Here is a 27,468-nt window from a genome sequence, read left to right as displayed (position 1 = left end):
TTGACCTTGACTTGAGCCACAAGAGACCGTTTTTGTTGATTTGAATTACATTTACACACTGTTTGATCTATTAAACCCCTCAAAAAGCCCCCAGGCCAAAACAGTCTGTGTATGCTCAATCTGAAAGGAAAGTCATTATCAAAACGAACAAGCCTAACAGCTTTCTTCTTTTCTCCTTTGTCTTGTACAGATTCCAGCGAGTGCATCATGAGGCTGGTGTGGAAATCCCTGGACAAGATGAGGTGTCTGAGGAAACGCTCCACGATTCCTTTCCTCGGCTTCCTCATCACCTTCCTCCTCTTCCTGAACCTCTATATTGAAGACGGCTACGTCCTGGTTAGTAAATCGATGTCCTAAATTGCGACGATTTTTCCTCAAGCGATATCTAAATTAGCACACACTTAATATTTGCATTTCCTCTTAAAGTTTTACTAACAAACATTGCAAAATGAAGAAAAGCAAGTTCATCTAAAAATGTTGTTCGCTCCATCCCTGTTGTCTGCTTTTATAATTACTTGTTTTTAAAGGGAATCTGTTTAAAGTTTCATAGCACGGACCCGTGCTGAATTCATCCAGATGATTTATTCTTTATTCATGATGCCATCAAAACTTGGCGATCGCAGTACATTATCTGTGTTTGTTATTTAAATTATTAAGAGGCTGCTAGCGTTTTCAGCTCATTGCCGCTCTTCACAAGTCCATCTGCTCAGCTGTGCAAACCGCCCGGAGAGGTTTTAGGATTCCTTTCGTCTTCCAAACATCAAGGGTTCACATCAGAACACATACTGAGTCAAGTTTGTACAGGATGGTGAAGACAAGTTCAGAAACAAAAGCCTGGGTCGCCTCTGAACGCAGCTTTCACAGTAGAAAACAGGCATTTTTCAGACAAATGTCTTCTCTGTTCTCTTTTCATTTTCCAGCGAGTCGTTCTTCTGTTATTCATGATGTGTTTTGCATGTTACAGGAAGGGGATAAAAGGCAGCTTAGGGAAATGTCTGTCCACCCCCCGAGCTCGGAACGATACGTTCACACCTTCAGGGATCTCAGCAATTTCTCTGGAACTATCAACGTCACGTACCGCTATCTCGCTGGAACCCCGCTGAACCGCAAGAGTGAGTTCACTGTTTCTTTGCTCACACATTTGCCTTGAGTATTTCTTCCCTTCAGCTTCAGCCATTTGCAGTGAATTGCTTTTGTGAACATGAGCTGAGAATAAGAAGTTAAAGTCTGTGACGTGGGGATTTAGAGCCCAGCAATAAAGTCAAACTGCTCTACAGATCTTCTTTACCTCAACATAAAACACTGTGCACAACTCTTCTCCCATATTTTACAATCTGCTCTCTGAAGCTTTTTTTTCCATTTCACCTGAAAAGACTTCTTTAGCAAAAAAAAAAACCAACATGTTTTCCAGGCCACAAACCTTCAAAGAAATTGCCTACCTTAACCATTTCCAATAAATATCTTTTAAATTCCGTCAACATCTGGTGGACAACAGTCTCTTAGGTCCGTTTACACAACGACGTCTCGCGTGAAAACACTTAGTCTTTCTGTGTGTGTGTGTGTGTGTGTGTGTGTGGGGGGGGGGTTATTGAAAACGATGTTCGTTTTAGCGCTGCAACAACAAATCGATAAAATCGATTCAATTCGATTATTAAAAGTGTTGGCAACGAACTTCATTATCAATTCATTGTGTCCCACGATTTATGCGTCACTCGCCATTTACTTCACCTTCGGAGCTTTGTCAATGCTGGCTGACTAAAATAAAGTTTAAGAAAAAAAAAGTGAACAGAGCAAGGCAGGGCCGAGACGGTACAATAGAGCCTGTGATCAGTGAACCGGTAAGAGCGACACCCTGTACTGGACGACATGTCACTGTGCACGGACAACTATTTAACTGTTTACGCACCTTAATGAGCGACAACCTGCCTGACGAGGACAACGGATACGTTTTCATGGAAAATTTCAAGCTGAGCGACACTAAAATGGTCAAATGCTAATTATTGGAATGTCAAGACGTTGTGGTGTGAGGAGATTAGTTTTTGAGATGTGAATTATCGTCACCTCCTGCAGCACTGTGCTGCTCTGTGAAGCTCCTCTCCGTTAGGTTCACTTTCTCTTCACTGCAGAGAACATAAGGCCCGTGGGCCAAAACCTACCAAAAGGATCCAACCTGGTCCCACCAAGCAAGGAGCTTATTGAGGATTTATACACGTTTTTTGTTTGTTTGTTTTTGGGGGGGGGGTTACATTTCATTGTGTTTTGCACCAGAATGTTTCATTAAAATTGACTTTATGTTGAAATTCTAATCATTTTCAGTACTAACTGTTTGATCTTATAAAAATTTTGACAATTTCAATCCATACACTGTGACCACAACAAAGTTGTTTTGTTGTGTAAATTAAGTGTAAATTTAAAGGTTATTATAGCAATATTTGACCAGTGTGGTCCACTCAGGATGAAACTGGACTGTATGTGGTCTCTGAAATACATTAAATCTTATTTAATAATTATCTTGTATACATCTGATATACATGTGTCTATTTGTAGATACATTATTATAAGCAGTATAGATATAGATATATTATAGATCTTTGTATTGGTTCAGTTATGTGCTTTTAAATCAACTTAACATATTTGGTTTGGTTCGTTCAATTTGAACTGGTCCTACAATTTGAAATGTTTTTTAACCAATTCAACAATTAATCGAAAACATGATCGACCGATTAATCGATTATTAAAATAATGGTTAGTTGCAGCCTTAGTCCATTTAACCGACAACAGCAGAAACACTGAAACCTACATAGTTAGCATGCCAGGTGACAACTTGACGCTGGTGGTTGTTTTTGTAATGAAACAACATACACGTGCACAGAGAACATTACGCTATAAACATTAGCAATGGTGAGGACACAGACTTTCATCCGGACTGAAGATGGGGTTGAATTGTTATTATGGTGACTGTCCACTTTCTCTGCTTGCCAAGTCCCAGCAGAAAATGGACTGGAAGTTATGACACCTTGGAAGCAAAGTATGTGCAGAAGAGTTACTGACCCTGGCTGTGGTGGGCAGTAGCAGCGCTTCTGCCTTCTACTCAGGACGGAGCCCGATCGTTTATACAAGGTGTTGCTTCCCTCCCTGTTTACATGATGATGGAGCTCCAGCGCTTTCAAGACGTTTTGTTGGGAACCGTTTGCAGTTGTTCGAAGCACTGTTGCCATCAAAACGGTCACCTAAAATGCACAAAAAAAATGCTTATTCACTTGAAAACATTGTCATGTAAACTGGCCCTTTGATTCTCGCGATGCAGTTCCACATGACAGCAGACTTCTTGTTGGGTTTTTTTTTTTGCTGTTGAAACACTGTGTTACTCAACTGACGTGAAGACAGTGAGGAAAACAGGTCAGCTCGCAAGAAGTGTTTGCATGTGGGAATTTGAGTCACAAAAAAAGAGCATGAATCAAATCATTTTAGAGTTCAGGAAACACAAAGTTGTACTTGAGTTAAGGCTATATTCCTCTAACATGAAGAACTTTCACATTTGAAGTGTGTTCAGTCACTTATATTATTGAATTTCATGATCTGATGAACACTTTTTGAGGTGCCATTGCGTCACTATGCTGTAAAGTGAAGGTGTGGTGTGTGAGATTAGGACAAAGACGTCAATACTAATGATTAGTTCCATTCAGTTCTCTTAGACTAAATGATCACTTTATGAAAGACATGAAATAGCAAAGACTCTTTTATAAGCTGGACTTTGCAGCATGAAGCAGTCTTTGGTGTAGTTTGATCTCCAATGAAGCCTCTTTTTTGCCATCAATATTAATTTAATCTATATTTAGGCACTGCTCAAACACCTGCTTTGTGTTGATCATTTCACAGCAACTTTGGATCAAGTTCATTTTCAAAGGGTCCACCGACATGAAATATTTTGTACGAATAGGATAAAGAATCAGAAAAGGAAGCATTCCTTATTAATCTCCTCAGGCAATTTGCTTCTATGCATTTCACCCATGCTATTCGTTGGTAACCTTAATGGAGCGTATGGGAGCCGCGGTAAACCAAGGTGCTGCGCTGAGGGAGCCACAGTCTGACCTGTCGGGTCTCAGATTCAAACCCCTGAACCAAATCCCTTTTCTAACCTCTCAGTCAGTCTTTCATGGCAGCGTCACTGATGTCTCAGCTCATGTCTTAAGAAATTTAGAAAAAAAAATTATTTGAAGTTTTTACAATTTGCTTGATGGTTTGGCCGGATTGGAACCTCTTGAGAGCCGGTTTTGACACCCCTGCCTTAAAATCAAGAAGACTTTGCAACCCCTGATGAATCTCTGACCCCCACCTAGTTGGGAATCAACTGGTCTAAGCCACCGCTGCACCTTTCAGTTCAAATTCATCTGTCAAACCTTGAAGAGTCACCAAAAACAAAAGCCACTTTGCAATTACAAAAGCAATGAATTGCAAAAGAAGCAACATGCATAGCAAAGCAACAACACAAATGAAAGAGCCTCAAGATTACAAAAGCTGCAACATAAATACAAAAGCAACAACACTAAAATGAAGCAACACAAAAAAAACACAAGAGAAATACAAAACCGATTGCAAAACCAATAGCGTTACTATCAAATCATCAACACAAATGTAAAAGTTGCACTCAAAAACAAAAAAGTAACAACACAAATACAAAATTTTAAAAAGTGTTTCAAAAACCAGCAACACAAATGCAAAAAACAAAAGTCCTTGTCACATTTACAAAAGCAACAACACAAATATAAAAAGCACACATGAAGAATGTTGGTAGCGGTCGCCTCTCAATTGAAGAGGTTTGATTCCCTGTCGCCACCTGTCTGCATGTAGAAGTCTCCTTGAGCAACGCACTGAACCCCCAGACTGCTCCCAAGGGATGAACTGAGCGCCTTGCATGGTGCGTGCGTGTGTCTCTGCGTGTGTCTCTGCGTGTGTGCCTGCGTGCGAGCGTGGGTGTGAATGTGATAGATAGATAGATAGATAGATAACTTTATTAATCCCCGAAGGGAAATTGTTTTGTTGCAGCATTCTGGTTTATAAAATACAATGGAATAGAATATAAAAAGTAGGGAATAAAAATATACAAATATACAAATATAAAAATATCTGGGTAGGACATAACTTAAGAAATGAGCGTGAGTAATTATAATGAGGCTCTGACGGAGGTAGACGAGTTAAAAAGTCTTATTGCCGTGGGGAGGAACGACTTCCTGTAGCGTTCCTTCGAGCAGTGGGGTTGAATCAGTCTCTTGCTGAAGCTGCTCTTCAGCTTAGCAGTGTAAAACACTTTGAGGACAATTACAGAGGCCACAATGAACAAAAAAACACAAATTCTAAAACAAAAGTAACAGTTGATAGAATGCTTTGTGAGGAAAGTTCATAAGAAGGTGGACGAGTACAGACTTTTATGCCTTAAGGCTCCAACAAACAAAATGAAAACTCAGATTATGGGAGAACCGTTCGTAAAATCCCTGATCACCGCTAAAATCGATCAGGCTTTGTGTGTGTTTGCAGGACAGCCGAGAGACCGGTCGGAAACACACTTTTTTGGGCGATTTCTTTACAAACACATCAATGCCACAATGCTCCATTCACGTGTATGTTTACATCAACATGGTGATTGCTCAACCAAGAGGTCATTCCGGGCACTAACAATGAGATATAACCAAATGTGGTCGTTCCACATGTTTACATTGGAAACAACAATGGCCCAACAGGCAATCTCCGAATCCAAACTTGTATGTGGTTGAAGGTTACTGTATAAAAACATGGTAGTTGTAGAAGTGTGCAATTCAAAGTTTAAGATGCTTATAGTTCCACTTCTCCTTATGGAGCACACAGAACTGTACATTTTGAACTTCAAAGGTGTTTCTCCAACATTTGAATCTTATTTTTTTGTTTTCCACAGAGTATCTCACCATCGGACTGTCATCAGTCAAAAGAAAAAGAGGAAACTACCTTCTGGAAACGATCAAATCCATCTTCGACCAGTCCAGTTATGAGGAGTTGAAGGAGATTGTTGTTGTCGTCCATCTGGCAGACTTCGACCTGGTCTGGTGTGAGAATCTGGTCCAGGACATCACCAGGAAGTTTGCTCATCACATCATCGCCGGACGCCTCCTGGTCATCCAGGCCCCGGAGGAGTACTATCCATCTCTGGACGGACTGAAGAGAAACTACAACGACCCGGAGGACCGGGTCCGTTTCCGCTCCAAGCAGAATGTGGACTACGCTTTCCTCCTCAACTTCTGCACAAACCTCTCACACTTCTACATGATGCTGGAGGACGACGTGCGCTGCTCCAGGAACTTCCTGACGGCGCTGAAGAAGGTGATCACCTCCAGAGAAGGTTCCTACTGGGTGATGTTGGAGTTCTCCAAGCTGGGATACATCGGGAAGCTGTACCACTCCAGAGACCTGCCGCGCCTGGCTCACTTCCTCCTCATGTTCTACCAGGAAATGCCATGCGACTGGCTCCTCATCCACTTTAGGGGCCTGCTGGCTCAGAAGGACGTGATCCGCTTCAAGCCCTCTCTGTTCCAGCACATGGGTTACTACTCCTCTTATAAAGGAGCAGAGAACAAGTTGAAGGACGACGACTTCGAGGAAGACTCCATAGACATTCCCGACAACCCTCCCGCCAGCATTTACACAAACATCAACGTCTTTGAGAACTATGACGCCACCAAGGCTTATAGCTCCGTAGACGAGTACTTCTGGGGAAAACCTCCTTCAACCGGAGACTTCTTTGTCATAGTCTTTAACAAATCCACCAAAATTAGTAAAATTAAAATTGCCACTGGCTCTGATGACCGGCAGAATGACATCCTTCACCACGGAGCTCTGGAAGTCGGGGAAAAACTAGTCGGCACCAAGAGAGGGAAACAGTGCTCCTCTTATATCACACTGGGGGAGTTTAAAAACGGCAACATTGAGGTTCAAGACGTAGACCACAAGATTGCCTTTGACATTGAGTGTGTTCGCATTGTGGTGACAGCCAGCCAGAAGGAATGGATTATTATTCGAAGTATAAGTTTATGGACTACACAGCCACCGAGCCAATGAGGACTACACACACACACAGACTCTTAGTATGTCGTAGAGGCAAATCTTTTTAATATTGTTTAGTAATGTATGTATTTCCAGGTTTATTTATTCATTTTGTAAGTATTTGTTGATACTCATTTTGATTGCCAAATTGATCTATACTTTTTTATACCTGCAAGTTGTGACTTAAGTGTTGCATCTCCACAGTCTCATTCTCCAGGACTGTTTAACGGACCTCAGAGTAGTCATTGACATTCGTCAGCATTATCTAAGGGTTTTTTCATACCAGTTTTTGATAGTTACCATTAACATATGGCTGGGTGACCATTCAGTGTTTTTTTTAAGCTATTTAAGTCATGATTATTACAAGTTCCCATGGAGTGATGCAGTAATGACTCCTTCAAACACAAATATAAAGGCCTGCTCACATGGCGAAGGTTTCAAGTGAAAACACAAAACTTTGGTTGCATTTTGGGGTCAGATTTGGGCGTGTAACAGTACACACAAGTCACGGTTTGGTACATACCTCAGGGTGGGGCTCACGGTTCGGTATGAGATGGTACCACGGGAAAAAAGCAAAACGTCAGACATGTATGAGACGAGTTTGTTTTTTTCATTTATGATTGAAGAGAGCACTCAAATATTTTTAATACTCAGTCAGAAGGATTCTCGTATACCGTGACGCCCATACCGAGATGGCCATACTGTGATGGCCATACCGTGACGGTAAAAGTACAAGTCTTTGAAAATGACCCCGATTTGTGTCATTTTTTTTTCAAAATCTCGGGCTGCATCGTTGTGTCAATGGGTGAATTCCTGACCTTCTGGAAACGCTGCCGAAACACTGCTACTGCACATGCACACCACGAACATAGTAAACAGCTCTTCTGCACATGTGCGAGTCGATGGACAATAACAACAATGTTTTCCTCCGGAGTGTCGTGACTCCCAGTCCATAACCTCCTGGGACTTGGTAGTTTTAGACGTGAATCATCATAGTAACAAACCAAAATTGTTGTCTGTTCATACGAATATCCACATACTTGCTATTGTTATTGTTACTAAAACACCCAAGAGCGCCAACTCGTGGACTGGCATGCTAATGACATCACTTTCAGTGTTTTTGCCGTTGCCGTGTAAACAGACATCGCTTTCAGATCTGACACAAATTTGCGAAAACAATCCGTTTTCACTTGAAACGTCGTGTAAACGAGGCCTGTTAGTATTTTTGCTCATATTCCTTCATCAACAGACGTTTTTAACGGGTTTCTGCTTGGATGCGCAGATTGCATTACAAAGAAATCAAGGAAGTTGACCCTGACAATCACACTCCTTCTCTTCACTTGGCTCGTATTCATTTCTACTCTAACATGAGTTGAGACATATAAGTTATCTACCTAAATCTAACAAAAATGTGAGTATCATAAAAAAAAATTTGGTAATAAAGGTGGTTGCTAAAAAGTAGCTAATTGGAAACAAATATAGCACAGTCGGCAAGTATTTTCATTGTATTTTCAATTCATTTTATGAGTTTGAAGATTCCGGAGTGTACAATATGTTTCATACTGTGCTAACATGAGTTCAAACATCTGTGTTGTCGTTTGTAAGCAACATTAACTTTTTGTTACGTCCCATTGCAGCTTTGCTTCAGCAATCGACAAGTATTTCTTGCATTCTCACTTCAACCTACTGATTTGAAGATTTAGGAGTGTACATTGTGTATGGTACCATGAGTTCAGGGGTTTTTTTGTGTTTTGACGGCCCCCATTAGCTTTTTACATCATCTCATTGCAGCATTAGTGTTCAAGTCTGAAGGTGGTCTAACCGATCAAAGAATTGTTTTGTGTGTTTTTAAATGTGGTTCTTAACTACAAGTTTTTTTTTATCTTCAAGTCACAACCCAAAAATACAAATTAGCCTTTTCTTTATTTGCACAATATAATAATTTGATACAGAATTACAAGAAATATAACCAAACAGTGCAGCAGAGGAAAGGAGCTCAATGGGCTTATATGAAATCCTTCCCATAAATTCATTGAACATTCCAGAATTTAAAATAAAATTACAAGGATCAATGAACAAGTAGAGTCGCAACACGTCAACTCAGAATCAGTGAGACACTAAAAGGGGCCAAAGTGAAAAACATTTCTAATGTTCTGTTCACTAACTTGCAGAGTTTTACACTATTGATGATGTTTTGTTGCAATAATAATCCACATTTTTTCTTATTTCCCAGGTAAATTAGCATTCAGCAAACAAATTAAATCCCGTCTACAACTAATCATCCTTTATATTAAACCACATTAGTTCCTAAACATGCTGCTGTTATACCACTGGTGATAGCCAGTTAACCCGTTACAACAATAAAATGTTTTGCACTGTAATGTTTGTTCACAAACAGCAACTACTTTTGTCTTGTTTGTTTTTGGTGGGGGTTTATTGAGGTTCAGGTGGAAAATTGTGAACAATAATGTGACATCATAAGTCTTTTAAGGTTCCGTCTAACTAGACATTGTTTAGACGGGATTCATTCACATATTTTCTAATCATTCAAAAGCAATGAGATTAATAAATAAGAAGGTCAAAACTTTTGCTTCACACTATTAATTGGGCTGTTGATTATAAAGAAAGAAAAAAGAATCATGTCCTTTCTTGAAGATTAAGGTCATTGATGCATGATTATGCGAACATTTCACCGATCCACGGCGTGCGAAGACATTAATTCACATTCATCGCCCAGCCCAACAATGACCACACAAGCCATTCGTGGATGATGAAAGTGATAATTACTCGTGAATGTTTTTGAAAGCTCCTCACAAAGGTGCTTCGAGTGAGTAATGAACCTAAATCTCGGTCTGGGAACAAAGTACTGCTGATTAACTGCAGGTTTGTTTTTACTAATTATTAATGGATGAGATAGAAGGTTACCTATTTTCAAGTATGATGTAATATTTGAATGTTCTCCTTAAAAAATGCAGTCCAATTGAAGGCGCTCAGCAATGTTTCATGACCTGCACACGTGTCACCCTGAGGGTTTCTCGAATGGCCCTGAATTATTTTACTCCTTGAAACCCTTTCTAATCCTCAATTTATGCTCAAATTAACCAGCGACATGGCCAAAGGCTTCTGCCCACACTTGGGGATCTGAACCAACAGAGCAGTACCAGTCGGAATGTGTGGCCAGTGTTGAGAACAGAAGCAAATAACAAATGGGGTAAGAGTGGTCATGTGACACCTTGATGTGTTTAACAACCTCACAAACATACTGCCACCTCCAATTGAGCACCTTTCTCAATATCAACATTCGTCCGGCACCTCCATCTGCTGTTCTTCTTGGTCATTGGCCAGCATTTTCATGTTGAACGACACCCTCTGATGGATTGACGCTTTGAAGTGCACGTATCTGTTTTTGTTCTTACATAGTGTGTAAATACACTTTTTAAATGAAAACACAAAGACTTTTTTTCAAATTACATGACAAAGATGGCCGAAGCCACTGGAAATTCAAACTTTGTGAAAAACGCCTCCCAAGGTGGAATTTTTCAAAAATGCTCAGAATCCGTCTGTCTCCAGGGAAACAGGGGGAAACACAACTTTCTATAAATGCTCGTGCTCCATCTCCTTGTAGACGGTGGAAATCACAGCTGTGGTAAAGAGTGTGCGAGTAGATGGACAATCAGAATGGTATTTGCCTCTAGAGTGTCATGACTTGGTAGTTTTATTGTTAGTTTTTTGTTGTGTTTTGTTAGTTTTATATTTGAGTCACTCAAACAATCCAACTTGGTCGTTTGTCCATATGACTTTCCGTGTACGAGCTATTGTTGACGTTAATAGCGTATTGTTCTCTGCGCACGTGTGTGTGTGGTTTCGTAACAAAAACAAACAACAGCTCCCATTAGTTGCCCAATGTGCCAACTACATCATTTTCAGTGTTTCTGCTGTTTCCATGTCAACGGACATTGTTTTCAAAATGTTGCCGTATAAATGTGCAACTTTTCTGCAACGAAAATAGAGAAATGTTGCGATAACGGGGCCTGAGACTTGATCAGAGCCAGGTGTCATTGCTGCCTTGAATATTCTTCATGCCATGTTGCAGACTTTTACCTGTTTTTAGCATCTCCTCCGGGGTTTAATAAGGTACTTGGTTGCGTGAAGCCGGACTGAGTAGTTTAACCAGCACTGTATGTTCTGTCAGGGCTGCTGCCAGGAGAACAATGTTTGTTTTCGCCCATCTTCTCCAAGAGCCTAGATTAGATTGCACGGTGAAGAATGGGCCGGGTCTGCTCTTACGTCTCTCCCTCTCTCTCCTTGTTTCTTTTTTTTTTTTTTCCCAGCACAATTTTCCTCCTAGTAAATTGGTCTGTGTTTGCCTCACTCTCTACACCAGCAAAACAACATCTTCCCTGGAGCTATAGGATCTCAATTCGTTCTTTCCCCACCCCGATGCTGTGCGCTCACAGCTTCGGTGTTTCTGCTCCTTACATGGCTGCCTCTCTGTGATCTTTCGCTCGTCTCGGCTCCGACGTGTCTGTCACTGCTTCGGGGGGGGGGGGGGGAAATCTGCTCTGCTTTCTCCTCTGAAGGTGGTTTTCACTTTCCCCACCTTGCTCTGCGTTGTTAGAGATCCAACGTTTGTCAGATTTAACATCTGATTCGTTGACTCATGATGGTGAGTAATTTAGAGCTTTTCACACTTTCATGTACCAGAGAAAGAAAATGTGTGTAAAATGTAACCAGGAGTAAACTGCAATGCTGTGCAGTTGGCTCAGCACGCACAAATAAGTACAAAATTTCACAGTTACAACATGTAAAATGTTCAAATTGGATTTGATTTGAAAAAGAACTGATGCCTGCAGGAGTGTTGAGATGGGATCTTGGACACTGTGTTGCCTCAGCTTCTTTTTTAACAAGCCCCAGGAAGTATTCGGCGTCTGAATAAACTGAATGTCTCAGCTGGTAAAAACACTTCAACAAACACGAGAAAAAAAATAAATACTGGTTCACGTTTCTGTGTGACCTTTTTTCACCATCGCCCCTGCAGCTCTTGTTATTGCCTCTTTCAGGAATGATTTTTGATCTCTGATATGTTTTATTTATTCCCATCCATATACAGAAGCAGAAGCTTTCAAAATAAAACAATGAGCAGTCTCCAGGTCTGCATTGGTTTTAGGTCTTATAGGGTTAGGATTTCTTTTATGACCGTTGTATTTTGAACAACCATTGTAGGCCAAGTCTTCAGTTCCCCCTTGTGATTTCCATTGGCCCCCCCCCCAACAGTCCTTGATGAGCTTGAGGTTGTTACTGTTATGCAAAGAGAATGTGGTCGTCAGTCCTTCGCTAAAACGACACAAACTGTCGCGAGCAGACTCTGTGGGAACATTCAGGGAGCATTACTGACAGGCGTGCAAGTCGCACATGCCACAGACGTTGGCATCCAAGATTTGCAAAAGCAATTTCATGCTTTGATTTAGTTGGACCTCAGCATCATTCTCTACTTCACCTGAGACCCTCGCGAGTAAGTTGAGAAAGTTTTCTTCTTTTTTTCTGTAAACAATCGAATGCATGCCAGCTCTGCATTCACAGACAATGGTTTTCAGGAGTGCTCCTCCACATTCTTTGAAACATGGAGATCCCAACCATCCAGTATTAGATGTTAGCTTTGTCTACTTCATGTAGAGATTCTCCTGACGTCTCAACCTGATGATATCATATCTGATAAATGGTGAGATTGGCAGGCCGAGTCCAAGGATCGTTGAATCCCCGTCTCAGTTTTTATTTCAGAAAGAGAAATTGTCCTTTCAGGCCTGATAGTGTTGCCCATTTATAGTGAAGATACGTTTGTCTTTCGTTGCTGTTAGCCCAACATTTCAATGTTTGTTACTGGCATCATGTCTGAAAGTGTCAAATTCAGTTAATTACAATATTTAAAAGGTTCCATTGTGTTTTTAATTGACATTTTCCATACCATACTATCACTTTCAAGAATGAGTTATAGCCAACATCCATTAGTTAGCAATAATCTGATTGGTAACTAAAGACTGACTTAACAATGCAATAAAGAGGTAAATGTTTACATACTCCTGACTTTCGGTAGGAGATCGCCGTGGAAGTAGACTGACATTGAGCATGCTGCGACAGTTTTGTGAAGCTTTCTTCTGCAATACAGCCACCTGTTCTTGTGTTTTCCCTCAAGGTCTTGTTCAGTGTTACAGATCGAGACCTTTCGCAGATTGGCTCGTTCCACCGCCTCAAAATCCTTCCGCAGCAAATCCCCCACGTGCTCTCTGAAATCAAATTAGAATGCCCACCACCTCGCTGTGTGGCTTATTGTTTTTCCTCAGCATTTCCCCTAGAATGCCACTATTCATTGTAGTGAATGATTCCATGACCTGCACGGATCAGCTCCTCGGAGAGGGGGCGTCGTCACAATGGACGACGCTCGGAAAACACAATGTGGTGCGGTTCCTGGTCCTTTCTGGTGCCAATTCATCCCAGCATTACCTACTTATGAGCTTTCAACACACAAAGTCACCGCGAGGTAATTAAGTGTTGAGTAAGCATAATGCACAGCTTTGATAAGCCTCATGTCCTAGTAGAGCAAACCGTTTCATGAAAGGTTGATATTTCCAGCGGAGAAATAGCCGTCTGATCTTTAATTGAGGCAAGATTACAACCAAAAGTAGCTGCGCGCTGCAGATTTATAGACAGATTTACATCTTGGGGATAACAACAAAAGCTGCATAAATTCCTCAACTGGATGTCGGCAATCTGCTGCGCACAGCATTCTTTTGCTATTGGCAAGCATATTTAGAAATCTCAATCCATACACAGCCTTGGGTGAAAAGTGTATGCGAGATCTGTTATACATTTAGTACCTTAGAAAAACTGTTGTTTCCTCTCGTCGAGTACTTGTAACTGTCAAGAATCAAACACTAAACTGCATCGACAAGCCCCTGCAAGAAGGAAAGAAGCCGAGGCAGGTACCTATCCCGAGTCAGTTCAAGTATATTGAGTGTGAAAGGGCCAAATCCCCCCAAGCCCTGAGCAAAGTGATGAATGTGAATATGATGTGTGGGTTATTTGAAATGTGAGCCGTCTTCCAAATGGAGCATGTACAAAGTGCATGAACAAAATACTAAACAAAAAAAAAACAAAAAAACATTTGAAATGGATAAAACAACTCAGCTTTTTGTACGTAGGGATCTCTTCAATTATTGTCCAGCTTCTGCTAATGAAATTATACCAAGTTTGTACGTAGAAGCCCTTACCGATACTACCTTACAACGGGTTCAGAGTCGTGTATATTGTCAAGTGGAGCGAGTGTGTGTCAAGATGTCGTTCCTGTGTTTCTCTTACTTTCCATCGTTCTCCAATTGGTACTGTATTGTAAGATGACATATATTTTTTTACACGTATCATTTCAAATGTTGTAATGTATATAATGTATTGGAATTGGGATTAGATTAAACGACATGAATGCCAAACCCTTTGGTCTTTGACTGTGTTGAGCCTTGATTCATATTTTTTTCCTTACAGACACAAGAATGTGGTTCTGACCATATAAAGCTCCACTAAATGCTCCATTTACGCCGAATGGAAAAGTTTCATTGCATTTTGGGTCTGTTCACATGCCAATGGTGCTCAGAGCCACTGAAAATGCAACTTTTTGAAAATGGCATCCAAGTTGAAACTTTTTGACAATGCTTCCACTCTATCTTCGAGGAAACGGGACAAAAAACAAAACTTTTATGAATGTTGTGACTCCCAGTCCATGTTCTCCTGGGACTTGGTCATTTTATAGTTGACAGTTGCCGTAATGACAATCCAACTTAGTCATCCTTCCATATGAATGTCTGTGTTCTCATAGTTCAACCACATTCATACACAGTTTATTGAAATATGCAAGAAATCATTATATATTGTATTCAGGCCATATATTGCCAAATGTGTGTTATTACATAATTAAGTAAAACTGTATTACATTTTGTTAGTGCTGTTAAACAATGTAACATTTGTAATCAGATTAATCACAGGGTTGCTTTGATTAGCCATGATTAAATGTTGTTCATTTTTAAAGTATACAGTTACATGTTATTTTGTGTGAGCAAACAGACTCAAGGAAGAAGGGAAAACATCTGAACTTAATGTGTTGAATTAAAACAGTTCATGTAAATAAAAAGAAGTCTCTTTTTGAGAAAATGTTTCCACATTAGTATTCCTGTTTCTCCTTTTTCAGCAGCTACTAAGACAAACTAACTTGTTGACATTGTCTGAGAGGAGAGCTGACCGCTTCTTATTTACAATGTTGCTGCAGGCAGCCAAGACAGTGAGCAGAATCTAGACGTTTGCCTCACGTTAATGTGGGCTGTAAGTGTTCGGTGAAAAGAAACTCCTTCCTGAAGAATGAGCATAATACTTTATGTCGGTCAATTGTTCATTATTGGGTTTTTTGGCCTTAGAATTTCCCACAGAGCGGGCTAAAGTGGCGTTTGGTTTCGACAATATGGAGTTGGTTCGGTCAGTACTGAAACACCTGCCCATTTGAGCATGCACAATGGTAAAGTACAAAATATACTTTCCACATTGCATGGACACGATTGCAACCATATTACACTCCTTGGTTCACGTCGGTCCGCGTTCTATCACGTAACATAACGATCCCGAAAATATCTCCACTTCTGGTGGCCGGCTCTGAGTCATTCTGCACTGCACATGGGTTAATTAGTTCACATTTTTAATCATATTAATCATGATGATGGATTAATACACATTAATGCAGCTCTGTTTACTACTTAAAACAGTGCAACTACATAATGTTTTTTGTAGAATTATTAAAAATGTTGAGAAACAAATAAATCACATAATAATATGTATAAAAAAATGCGGTTTCAGGATAACTGACATTCAAAGTTGTTTTAAACTTGCGGCGAGAGCAAGCCTGTTTGACTCAGATCTCACTGTAGCCAACAGCGAAAGCCATACATTATTCATTTCAATATTCATATGCTTTCTGCTCTTTTTGCAAACTGCATGATTAATGAAGGTGTGGGAATTACGCTTGGGGGGGGTAGTGTTCTGTTTAAAGCTTCTTGCTCTTTGTGTGTTTGTTGGGGGGGTCATGGATTTTCCTCGAGAGCAGAAAAAAACAGTTTCAAAGGAGACAACTGTGTTGATAAAGCAGTTCATGCACATTATGCAGTGTGTTGGTTTCCTTCTGAATGCCAGTACATGTGGACTTTTGGGGAGAGTTATTGTTTGATTAAACCAGAGCAAAAACCTACATCAATGTGCCAGGACTCTGGATGTTTGAAAGGTTTTTGCATTTCAAATGAGAATATGTCAGGGGTGTCATATGAAAGGTCCACAGCCCAAAGCCAGCTGAGCACTGGCTCCAATCCGGCCTGCGAGATGATGATGGAACTCTTTCAAAAGACAGTAGCAGTAATTTTCCAAATAAAATAAGTGTTGTTCCCAATTACTCCACTGTTTTGGCAAAAAGAAACAGATGTATCACTCAAACTCTGAACTTAAGCCTCGGTAGTAGAAGGTAATTGCAAGCAATACTGAATTAAATCTGTACGGTGACAGCAAGTTGGTGAAAACACACCAGGCTATTGCCAAGATGTTGGTGTAGCAGAATACTTTTGTGAAAGAAATTAGAGTTGCTTTACCCTAAAAATCCAAGTTGGGAAGTTGTATGGGAAGTTTAGACCATCCATCCATCCATCCATCCATCCATCCATCCATCCATCCATCCATCCATCCATACAAATGTCAGTGTACTTGCTATTGTTTGTAGGGTTTGTAGAGACTTGTAATGTTTACAGAATATTGTTCTTCATGCAGAGGTGTATGTGGTCTAGTTCCTGTAGTGGCCCTACAGGAAAACTACATCAATTTCAAAATGTTGTTGTGACACAACACTATTCTTAAACAACAATTCTTAAACAATGCAAAAGAAAAACCCCTGTATTTTTACAAAAGGTCATGTGAATGGGTCGCGAACACTGACATGCTTTTGTTTGTGGCGCCGTTATCTGAACTGTATGAGATTGTATCAGTTTTGAGGATAGCAGCTCTGTTTTTTCTTGGCATCAATTCTCTCGTTGTTGTTTGAAATCATGCATCAATAGTGTTTATTCTTTGTTGTGGTACTTTTTTTTACTTGCTGAGCCCATTTGGGATCACATTTGGCTATATAGCAAATAGAATTCACTCCCAGTGATCCTCATTTAACTAATAGGATACTTTAATATACCTACACATGCACTGATTATGCTCTTCAAAAAGATGGAAAGGGAACCAAAAACAAATCAACCTATAGCTGATTTTTTTTTTAAATCAGACTTATTCCTATGATAATTTAATGGAAATACAATTGCAAGATCTTCAAACAGACTGACAGACAAAAATATCAACTTTTAATAAAAGGAATTATGAATGACTCCTTTTAAGCTGTAACATTCCTCCTTGGTTTCAAAGGTTTTGTGAAGCTGAGAGAGTTTGGGAATTCTCTCATACCATAGAGAAGTACATAATCTATTAATTGAATAGAGTGGGAATTTATAGTGTTGTGCTAATTTCCATTGACAATTTGATGTTTAAATAATGACAAGTAATTCCAACAGTGAGGATATATTATGCAAACATCTCCTTAAAAGGACAAATGGGTGTTAACCAAGATGCAGATAATGTATCAGTACATCGAATGATGGATATGAGGGATATGGCACTTATTAAATGATGGTCTCTTTTAGTGACAGTGCAGCCTTGGTAGTACCTACGAGAATGTGAGCCAGTACCTTGAAACTCATCCAGTGGGCGAGCTTATACGACAATCCCCACACCTGAGAAACTACATCATGAAGGGGACCAGAGAGGCAGGTAAAAAAAACAATATCCCACATAACAAGGCCCGCACTGTGCACAGCCGGGGCTGTCGGCCAATCAATTGCCTCAGTTGCTATGGTACTGCCAGCACGTACCTGCATGAGAGTGTTGGGTGGGGGGGGGGGTCCACATGATAGCAGGCTGATATAGATGAGCCGATTTCCACATTTGCCTTTTGATCCGCCCTGCTCCTGTGTCTCTGGGAATCCGCCTCTGTGGAGGGATTTTTAATTCCATCCCACATCTGCTATCCGCCTATTAAGCTGCAGCAGTGTGTGCAGCAAATCAAAAGAACAATGGACACGGCCTGTTTGATTTTCTTTTTTTTTTTTTTCTTGGCTGCTTCTTCTCTCAAGGTGCAGAAGCAATATGTTGTCAAGCACACACAGGTGCAACATCAAAGATTGTCAATAGCTTTCAATTGAGTCTATTTTGTGTGCTGCGAGCGATCGCAGGCCCACTCGGGGAAGGTGCTGAGGGGGAGGAGGAGGAGGGGAGGATGGCCAGCTGAAATACTGCTGGAGACATGAAAGACGGGTCGAAGAAGCAGGAAAGACTGACGAACAAGCAAACAGGGGAAGCGCAGGGATGTGAAAGTGTTGGAGATGAAGCAGGGCTGAGGGCAGGTAAACACAAAACCCCGGCACGCAATGATGAATGGGTCGTGATAGCCTGGCGAGCGACCATGTGATTGTGTGTCTGCCGGTGATGGAGGGGCCGCTCGGTGTTCAGGTGCTCTCGGGTTGATGAGGAGCCAGTTCCATCGGATGGCAACAAGCCTGAGCCAGCAGAGATGTTGAAGCAGCTTCATGATGGGAAAAGAAAGGGGGAGGCATCCTTACCTGCCAAAACAGGGAAGAAAATGGCTGAGGGTGAGGATGAAACCACATCAAGCACTCAATCATCATTTGATACCAGATGGTGGCAAAGCAGAGCTCTATAAAGTGGAGTCCACACGGGGCCAACATGAGCCTATTTTCGAGTAAAAAAAAAAAAAAAAAAAGATGAAGAAGAAGAAGAAGCACAGCCTCACAAAACTATAAGCAATAAGCAACAGGGTTGGCGCTCCAGGGGCGACCAGACGAGCACAGGCCTCCTCTGAAATCTGATGGGAAACACCACAGGTGATTGACGGGCAACATTGTGTTGAATGATACAGAGTAAACGTCTAAACAAGTAGACAAGTGGCTGATTGAACACATCAATATGAAGTAAGGCCCTGTGTATATTCCATTTTAGAATTTTCAGGATTTTTTTTTTTTTCCAATGCAGCAACCACTTATCATCACAAGCTTCAAACACTGACCTTCAATTGTGTTTTCTGCACACAGATATCAAACCTCTCTGAATAGTTTGATGGTATTCTGGTTTGGTCTTTGCAAGGCGTCGTTTTCACATTTGAAGTATATCTGATGGATTTTACATTATTGTTTCAGAAAGGTTTTGTGTTTAGACTCTGTTAACATGAAAAGGGCAACAAGGTAAAAAATGACTTAGCCAGGGCCAGAGTGGGACTCATTTACAACCCTGGAGTTTCATACCTCAGACCGGCCCACTTTAGACCACGACCTATTCAAATCATGTCATTATAATCTTGCATGTCAAGTTTATAGCACTGTTCTGTAAAGCCTTGTAATTCAGGATATACATTTCAAATACGTGCTAAAAGATATTCAAACCTTAAAAATGAAACAAAAACTTAAAATATTAGATTCAAAATATAGAATTAAAACATGAACTTTCTTATAACACTAGCATCTTCTCCTTCTTCTTCCTGCTCTTAACCAAGGCAGACGCTTCTTTTCCCTCTCCCTCTGTCCTGCTTGCTGCTCTTTGTCTTGTCTTGTATTTGTCAGAATCTAGTCGGAGCCTCTCTCTACACCTCTATCCAAACTGAAATTATGGATTTGATCAGCTGGTCTCTCAGCGCAATCGACCAAATCTTTTCGACAAAAAGAACGGGCAAAGGGGAGCCTGCCTGTCCAGATGCAACGTTTGCTGCCAGACACACTTTGGACTCCCGGAGCATCATGTGTCTGTCCATTCTTTTCATTGAAGACGTGGAAGACGTCTACATAATTGGATTTATGATGACAGGTAAGCTGCTGAATGGAGCTGGCAGTTTTCTCATCTATCGCAAAGTTGGGACGACGCAGGCAGCCATTTTGGGAAGGCTGCCAGGCATCACTGGTGCACTGTGCAGAACTCCTCACTCTTGCCATAAACGAACTCAAAAGATGCGACTTTGAACGTCCACGTGGGATGGAATCCAACTGGAGAAGCTGGCAACTCGACTCGAAGGTTGACAACTCGGCTGGAAGCTAAGGGCAACCATGTTGGACTCACTGCAGAGGACCGAGTACTCAAGGCTGAGAGAATTTGTACTCGGCCTGATCAAAAACAACTGTTATCAGAATTGACTTCCCAGCCAGCCAGCTGCCTTGGCTGGTTTGTTTATCAACATTCTCCTCAATGCTTGGGTCGAAGGACGCTCCGTCCCTCCTCCGATCTTCTCACCCTGTTCAACCCGGAACCTTGTTTTCTGAATCACAACTAATCGAGGCTGCCTCACGTCATCCTGGCCTGTACAGAAGGGAAGGACGAGGCTTAATCTCACCGTCTTCCTTGGCTCCTTTCTCACCCCCTCCTCCTCACGAAGTGGCAGCATAGAGACGTAGCAACACGCCATCACGTGGCTGTGTCCACGTCCGCCAGCAGCTGGCTTCAACCCCCCCACACACACACACACCTGCCCGTGCCACATATGCTCTTGTTATGTTGTTATGTTTTGTTATGTGTTGTCGTATTGTGCTATATGTGCTGAGGACTTTTTTTCCCTATCCCCACACTCTGCCCCCTACTTGGGGGGGCATAGTTCGGGACCTGCTCTGTTTTTTTTTCTCCTCTCCCTACCTCCTGTTTTTACCCTTTTTTCCCCACCATAAATTTCTCTGTTTGTGAGATGAATAAAGAGATCATTCATTCATTCATTCATTCATTCATTCATTCATTCATTCATTCATTCATTCATTCATTCGTTCATTCATTCATTTGTTTCACAAAGAACCCCTAAAACATTAATAAGTGCCTGAGCAATGCACTGGTCTATGCTACTTTGTTTATGACATATCTTTGTCCACAGACGTGAGGATTCCTTCCTCAGTGCCCATGAGCAGGAATGCCTCAAGTTTCTTCTGGGTCAAAGTGCTCCTGAGTCCGTTTTTAATCAAATGGACTGTTGAGAAACTTTTCATATATTGGAAGTAATGCTTGATTGTTCACACACTAGAATGGCTCACCTGTTCCTTCATACTGACGGGATCAATCCCCTTGTCACCGCTGGCTCTGCTTCTCACATCAAATCACTTTTTACAAATGCTCTAAATTCTCAGCACAAATCTCCCCTTTTCACAAAATCTTCTGATCAGTTCAGGTCAGTTTCATTAATGTGGTGCTGAATCATTGAGCATCTCAGGGCATTTCTCATATGGAGCAGGTCTCCATCCTACTCTTCATTATATTGAATCTAATAATATCACCTATCCTGCGATCAGTCCTGCTTGGAACTGCTGGATCTGGTTTCTGAGGAGCCAAAAGACAAAGTTTCTCAGTAATGTGGAGTTGCATCATATTATTATTCAAATTATATAATTTTTTGTTATTTGCCACAACGCCACATAATTCGTTGACTTGATAATTAAATTGAACGGTGGCAAACTTAAACATCTTACCCATTCCAATCGTCATTTGTTGTTTCAAACTGTGAGATTGTTTTACAAAAACAATCTCAAAAATCCGAAAAAGTTGCCAAAAGTTGCACATTTTGTTTCATCTGTTTCCAGAGCTTTCCTCTTTTTTTTAATTCGCGCCTTCTCTGCTCCACCTTGTTTTTTCTATCCATCTTTCAAACACCACTGAACGACTGAATGGACGTGTTCCGTCACCAGGTTGCTTCTGCAAAAAAGAGAAGCTGCCAGTGGCAAACTTTAAATAAAATTAATTAAAAGTTTTTTTTGTTTTTAAATGGCCCTCGCAGCCCAAACATCAGACCGGCCCACCGGGAATTGTCCCGGTCCTCCCCAATAGCCACGCCAGGCCTGGACGTACTTAACACACCAGGCCATGAGCTGGCGCTTTTGTTTGCTATTGTAATGAAATGACACTCATGCACAGAGAACAATACACTGCAAACATTAACAATGGAGAGTTCACGGCTTCCGGTTTGGCGACGAGATGGAGTAGTCGCATATTTCCAGGCTCCCACTAAATTCAATAATACTATTCTTTACAGCTCGACTGAGAGCACTAACTGCCGCTGACACTGCTGCTGACTTTGAATAATACTATTAACTCCTCGCGCTGAACAGGAATATGTCTAGCAGAGCCAAGAAAGAGGAGCAAAAAAAGGAGGATCCGGCTGCGAGCGCCATTATGGCTATGCTAACAACGATGCTAGCGGACCATAAGACGTCTCTTTCATCGGAATTTAACACCGCCTTTTCCAAACTGGAGAAGAAACTAGACAACATTCAGACCACACTTCTGGATCACCAGAAGCGTCTCTCCTCGCTGGAACTATCCGCCGACACGACAAGTCAAGACGTGCTCGCCATGGATACCAAGCTAACTTCCGTAGCTGAGGAAAATGCTAGGCTAAAAGTGAAACTTATAGATCTAGAAAGTAGAAGCCGCCGGAACAACATACGAATTGTTGGCTTACCCGAAAACATCGAAGGTCCACACCCAACAACATTCTTCTCTCAACTCCTGGTCGAGGTTTTTGGTGAACCTACGCTGACGTCGGCCCCGGAGCTGGACCGTGCTCACCGCTCGCTAACAGCTAAGCCAGGCCCCGGTGAGAGGCCTCGAGCCGTCGTGATTTGCTTCCACAGGTTCCAGATGAGGGAGCTGGTGGTGCGGGAAGCTCGGAAACTTAGAGGCAAACTGAAATACAAGGACTCCCCGATCCACATTTTTGAAGACTACTGCCCTGAAGTTCTGGAACAGCGGGCCGTGTACCGAGACGTTATGAGGGAGCTCTACAACCTCGGCCTCAGACCAGCCCTCCATTACCCGGCTAAGCTAATGGTTACGACGAAGGATGGAAAGAGACGGCGGCTTACATCTCTTGAAGATGCCCAGGACTTTGTTAGGTCCCAGAAGCGCAGCCAAGGTGCCACAAATGACTAAAATCGTTTGAAAGGGCTTTAATGTGAAATATGCTTGCTACATAATGCACAGTTACATTGCACTAGCTTGGCCCATTATGGCAGCGCTTATGGGCCAAAGCCCGGTTATTGGCCTTATTAATCAGCATACGGACTGATAGAAGCATTTGACATTGTGTTGACTGTTTTATTGGGGGCTTTCTTTACCTTTCTTCTTCTTCCCCAGGTTCATGAGGATTGTGTTTTACCATGTTTAGCTGTGGTTATATGGGGTCGGCTTGAAGTTTGATTATAAATATTACATTTGTTTTAAGCATACATGTGTATATATATATATATATATATATTTTTTTTTTTTTTTTTCTCTCCTCTGGATCTTCGAAGTTCTTTGAGCATTCTACATTTTACGTTAACTTAATGAGTGTTAGTTGCAGTTTTGTACCACCTTAAAATGATCTGGCTCAGTTTGAGCTGAACTGTTCTTAAGGGATGGAAATACCGGAAGCCAAAATGGATATTTCCATGCAGGCGCAAGGACAGCGTACTGCGGTGAAAAGGACACTAAAAGTTCAGTTTCGACATTGGGGTTTTCAGGTTTTGGGACCATGGTTTTGTAAGGGGTTGCCAGGTTTGATTTACCTGGCATTGCTGCCTATTGTTTTTGTGTGTGTGTGTCAGAGAGAGAATGTTGTGTTTTTATGTTTGTGTTTTTGGTTTGCTTGTTTCCTTGTTTTCTTCTATCATGCTTCTGTTCTCCCCCTCCCGTTACTAGTACTCTCTGCAGTTTCCAACAGCCACTCACCGGTCCTCCATCTGGTCTGCTTGTACACACCAGCCCGCTCTGCTCTCCTAATTGGATGTGGTGAGATATGACCAGAACCAGTAATGCACTTAGATTTATTTCATGGAATGTGAGAGGTGCGGGAAATGTTACCAAAAATGATAGGATTCTGACCCATCTTCAACATCTTAGAGGAGATATATTTTTCCTTCAGGAGACCCACCTTCGCAACAGAGAGGTTTCGCGACTAAAAAGGGGTTGGATTGGCCATATCTTCCACTCAAAATTCAACGAAAGGGCCAGGGGCACTGCTATCCTTATTCGTAAAAACATTCCATTTGAGCTCGGCAAAACTGTAGCGGACCCAGCTGGCCGTTATGTTATTGTCTCCGGCAAGCTGTATGATACCTTGGTTATATTCGCTTGCGTCTATGGCCCCAATTGGGATGACAGCTCGTTCGTGACAAAATTATTCACTTCCTTTCCCAATATTGACAACCATTACATCATTATGGGCGGGGATTTTAACCTTGTACAAGACCCTATACTGGACCGCTCATCTAATAAATTGCTTCCCTTATCCAATTCAGCTAAAACATTAGATACCTTCACCAAACAGTTGGGGCTTATAGACCCTTGGAGACATACCTCTCCTACAACTAAACAGTTTTCCTATTTCTCCCATATACATCGCACTTACACTCGCATAGACTTTTTTCTCCTTGACAATAGATTACTCTCCAAAATTGATTCATGTAACTATCATAGCATCGTAATCTCAGATCACGCTCCCACATCAGTTGATATTAATATGTACACTCAAATCAGACCCTTTAAACAATGGCGATTCAACTCCACTCTACTGGCAGAAGAACAATACAAGCATTTCGTACATGATCAAATAAAAATTTTCTTTGAACTAAACGACTCACCAGAAATAAGCAGAGCAATATTATGGGAAGCATCTAAAGCTTATATGAGAGGTCAACTTATATCCTTTGTTTCAAACCAAAATAAAACAGAAACCACTCGCATTGCTGAGTTGCTCCGAAGGATTAAAGATTTGGATGATAGGTACGCTTCCAATCCAGACCCAACCTTGTATAAAGATCGCCTTGGCTTACAAACAGAGTTTGACCTCATGTCTGTTAACAGAGCAAAATTACAAATACTCAAATCGAGACAATGCTTTTTTGAATCTGGGGAAAAAGCTGGGAAGCTTTTAGCCCACCGTATCCGGGAGGAAGCATCCTCCAGGCTTATTCCATCTATCCGATCTAATACGGGAGAACTACTCACTGATCCAACCAAGATTAACGAAACATTTGCTGCATTCTATACTACACTTTATACCTCAGACTGCCCCCCTCCTTCAAATGAACTGTTTGGTGATATGCCCTTTCCTCAAGTGGAACCTGAGGTTGCGAGGGGCTTGGGTCAACCCATTACTGTTGCTGAAGTCACAGAAGCCATTAAATCATTGCAAAGCAGTAAATCACCTGGCCCGGATGGCTTCAGTGCAGAGTATTTTAAGACTTTTTCCAATGCTCTTGCTCCAGCTCTAAGAGACATGTATAATGAGGCATTTTTAAACCGCCGTCTCCCAGAATCCTTATCAAAGGCCACTATTTCTCTTATCCTGAAAAAAGAGAAGGATCCCTTGCTCTGCAGCAGTTATAGACCAATTTCACTCCTAAATGTAGACCTAAAAATTCTCTCCAAGGTGCTCGCTCTCCGGCTCCAGCGGGTGATGTCTTCCATCATCTCGCTGGACCAAACAGGTTTTATGTCTGGTCGGCAGTCCTCACATAATACTCGGCGCCTTTTGAATATCATCCATTCACCAAATCCCATGATGCCAGAAGTGGTGGTATCTCTTGATGCGGAGAAAGCCTTCGACCGGGTTGAATGGGAGTATTTATTTACGGTAATGGGTCGGTTCGGTCTTAGTAAAGATTTTATTCTCTGGGTTAAACTCTTATATTCGTCCCCAGTGGCTTTAGTGCGTACGAATAACACATTATCTCCCCCCATCTCTCTTAAAAGAGGCACTAGACAGGGATGCCCGCTGTCACCACTCCTGTTCGCTATCGCGATAGAACCCCTTGCTCTTTGGCTGCGTGCAGAAGAGGGCTTTCAAGGTATTACCAGATTGAATACTCAACACAAAACCTCGCTTTATGCAGATGATCTGCTCTTGTATATTTCAGACCCTGTTACCTCTCTCCCTGTGATTATCGACATTTTGGAGCGGTTTGGCATGTATTCTGGCTACAAAGTTAATTATCAAAAAAGTGAACTGTTTCCGGTCAATGCATTAGCTAAACAGCTCCCACGTTCTCTAACATCATTTAAATGGGCAGACAACGGGATCCGCTACCTGGGAATTTTTGTCACTCCTAATATGTCTGACATGCTCCGGGCAAATTTTTTACCTTTAATTGAAAAGATAGAGAAGGATTTTGCCCGTTGGTCTGTCTTACCTCTATCTCTCGCTGGTCGGGTTAACTTGATCAAGATGATCACCCTTCCTAAACTTCTCTACCTTTTTCAACATGTCCCCATATTTATCACAAAATCATTTTTCGATAAATTAGATAAATCAATTTCCAAATTCCTATGGGGAACTAAACCGGCTCGAATACGCAAATCAATTCTACAATCCCCTAAATGTGAGGGAGGGCTTGCCCTCCCCAATTTTAGGCATTATTATTGGGCAGCTAACATACAGAAACTTCTATATTGGATGGTTGGAGGCTCTGAGCCCCTCCCAGCTTGGGTGCATCTTGAGACTGCAACCCCACACTTTTCACTACGTTCTGCCCTATGCTCATCACTCACTCTTCCTTTAAAACCTGTAGGTACTAGCCCCATTGCATCGATCTCCATGCGAATATGGAACCAGCTCAGGAAGTGTTTGGTCTTGCAGGGCCCCTCCATACTAAGCCCACTACTGAAAAACCACTTATTCAAACCTTCTTGTACTGACCCCGCATTTGCAATTTGGCATGATCGTGGTATTATTGCCGTGAAAGACCTCTATAAAGATGGCATCTTTTTATCCTTCGCTGAACTGTCTTCTAAATATGACTTACCGAACTCCCACCTTTTTCGTTTTTTCCAGGCGAGAGATTTTGTAAAGAAGCAGTTCCCACACTTCCCAAATCGCCCTCCGGAAACTTTGATCGACACTTTGCTATCGATGGGCCCCAATCACAAAAAGTGCATCTCCGTACTATACACCTCCTTACGTTCAATTGCCCCAAACCCCTTATCATTAATTCGAGCTTCATGGGAGAGTGATTTAAATATGAATATAACAGAGCAACATTGGAACTCCGCCCTGAAGTTGGTCCATTCCTCCTCGATATGCGCCCGCCATAGCCTCATCCAATGCAAAATCCTCCACAAAGTTCACTATACCAATTCAAGACTATCTAAAATCTATCCCTCTGTTAGCAATATCTGCACTCGATGTAAACAATCTCCTGCTGATCATATTCATATGTTCTGGTCTTGTCCTAAGCTATGTTCTTTTTGGGAGAGTATTTTCGACACTAT

The 27,468-nt window shown here is 41.6% G+C and overlaps 1 protein-coding gene across 1 annotated transcript; it reads left to right on the top strand.

Moving 5' to 3' along the window:
• Positions 1-207: 207 nt before the first annotated feature.
• mgat4c (mgat4 family member C) lies at positions 208-7,086 on the top strand (the record flags this gene model as incomplete). The annotated part of the gene is made up of 3 exons (XM_080505173.1): positions 208-336; positions 965-1,112; positions 5,930-7,086. 3 exons carry the CDS (start codon positions 208-210, stop codon positions 7,084-7,086), a joined length of 1,434 nt encoding a protein of 477 aa, XP_080361299.1.
• Between the last annotated feature and the right edge of the window lie 20,382 nt (positions 7,087-27,468).

Source organism: Blennius ocellaris (assembly GCF_963422515.1).
Source record: "Blennius ocellaris genome assembly, chromosome: 11".
In the NCBI taxonomy this organism is placed as follows: domain Eukaryota; kingdom Metazoa; phylum Chordata; class Actinopteri; order Blenniiformes; family Blenniidae; genus Blennius; species Blennius ocellaris.
Note: the sequence above shows the minus strand (reverse complement) of the source record. Positions and strands in the feature narration are given on the sequence as shown.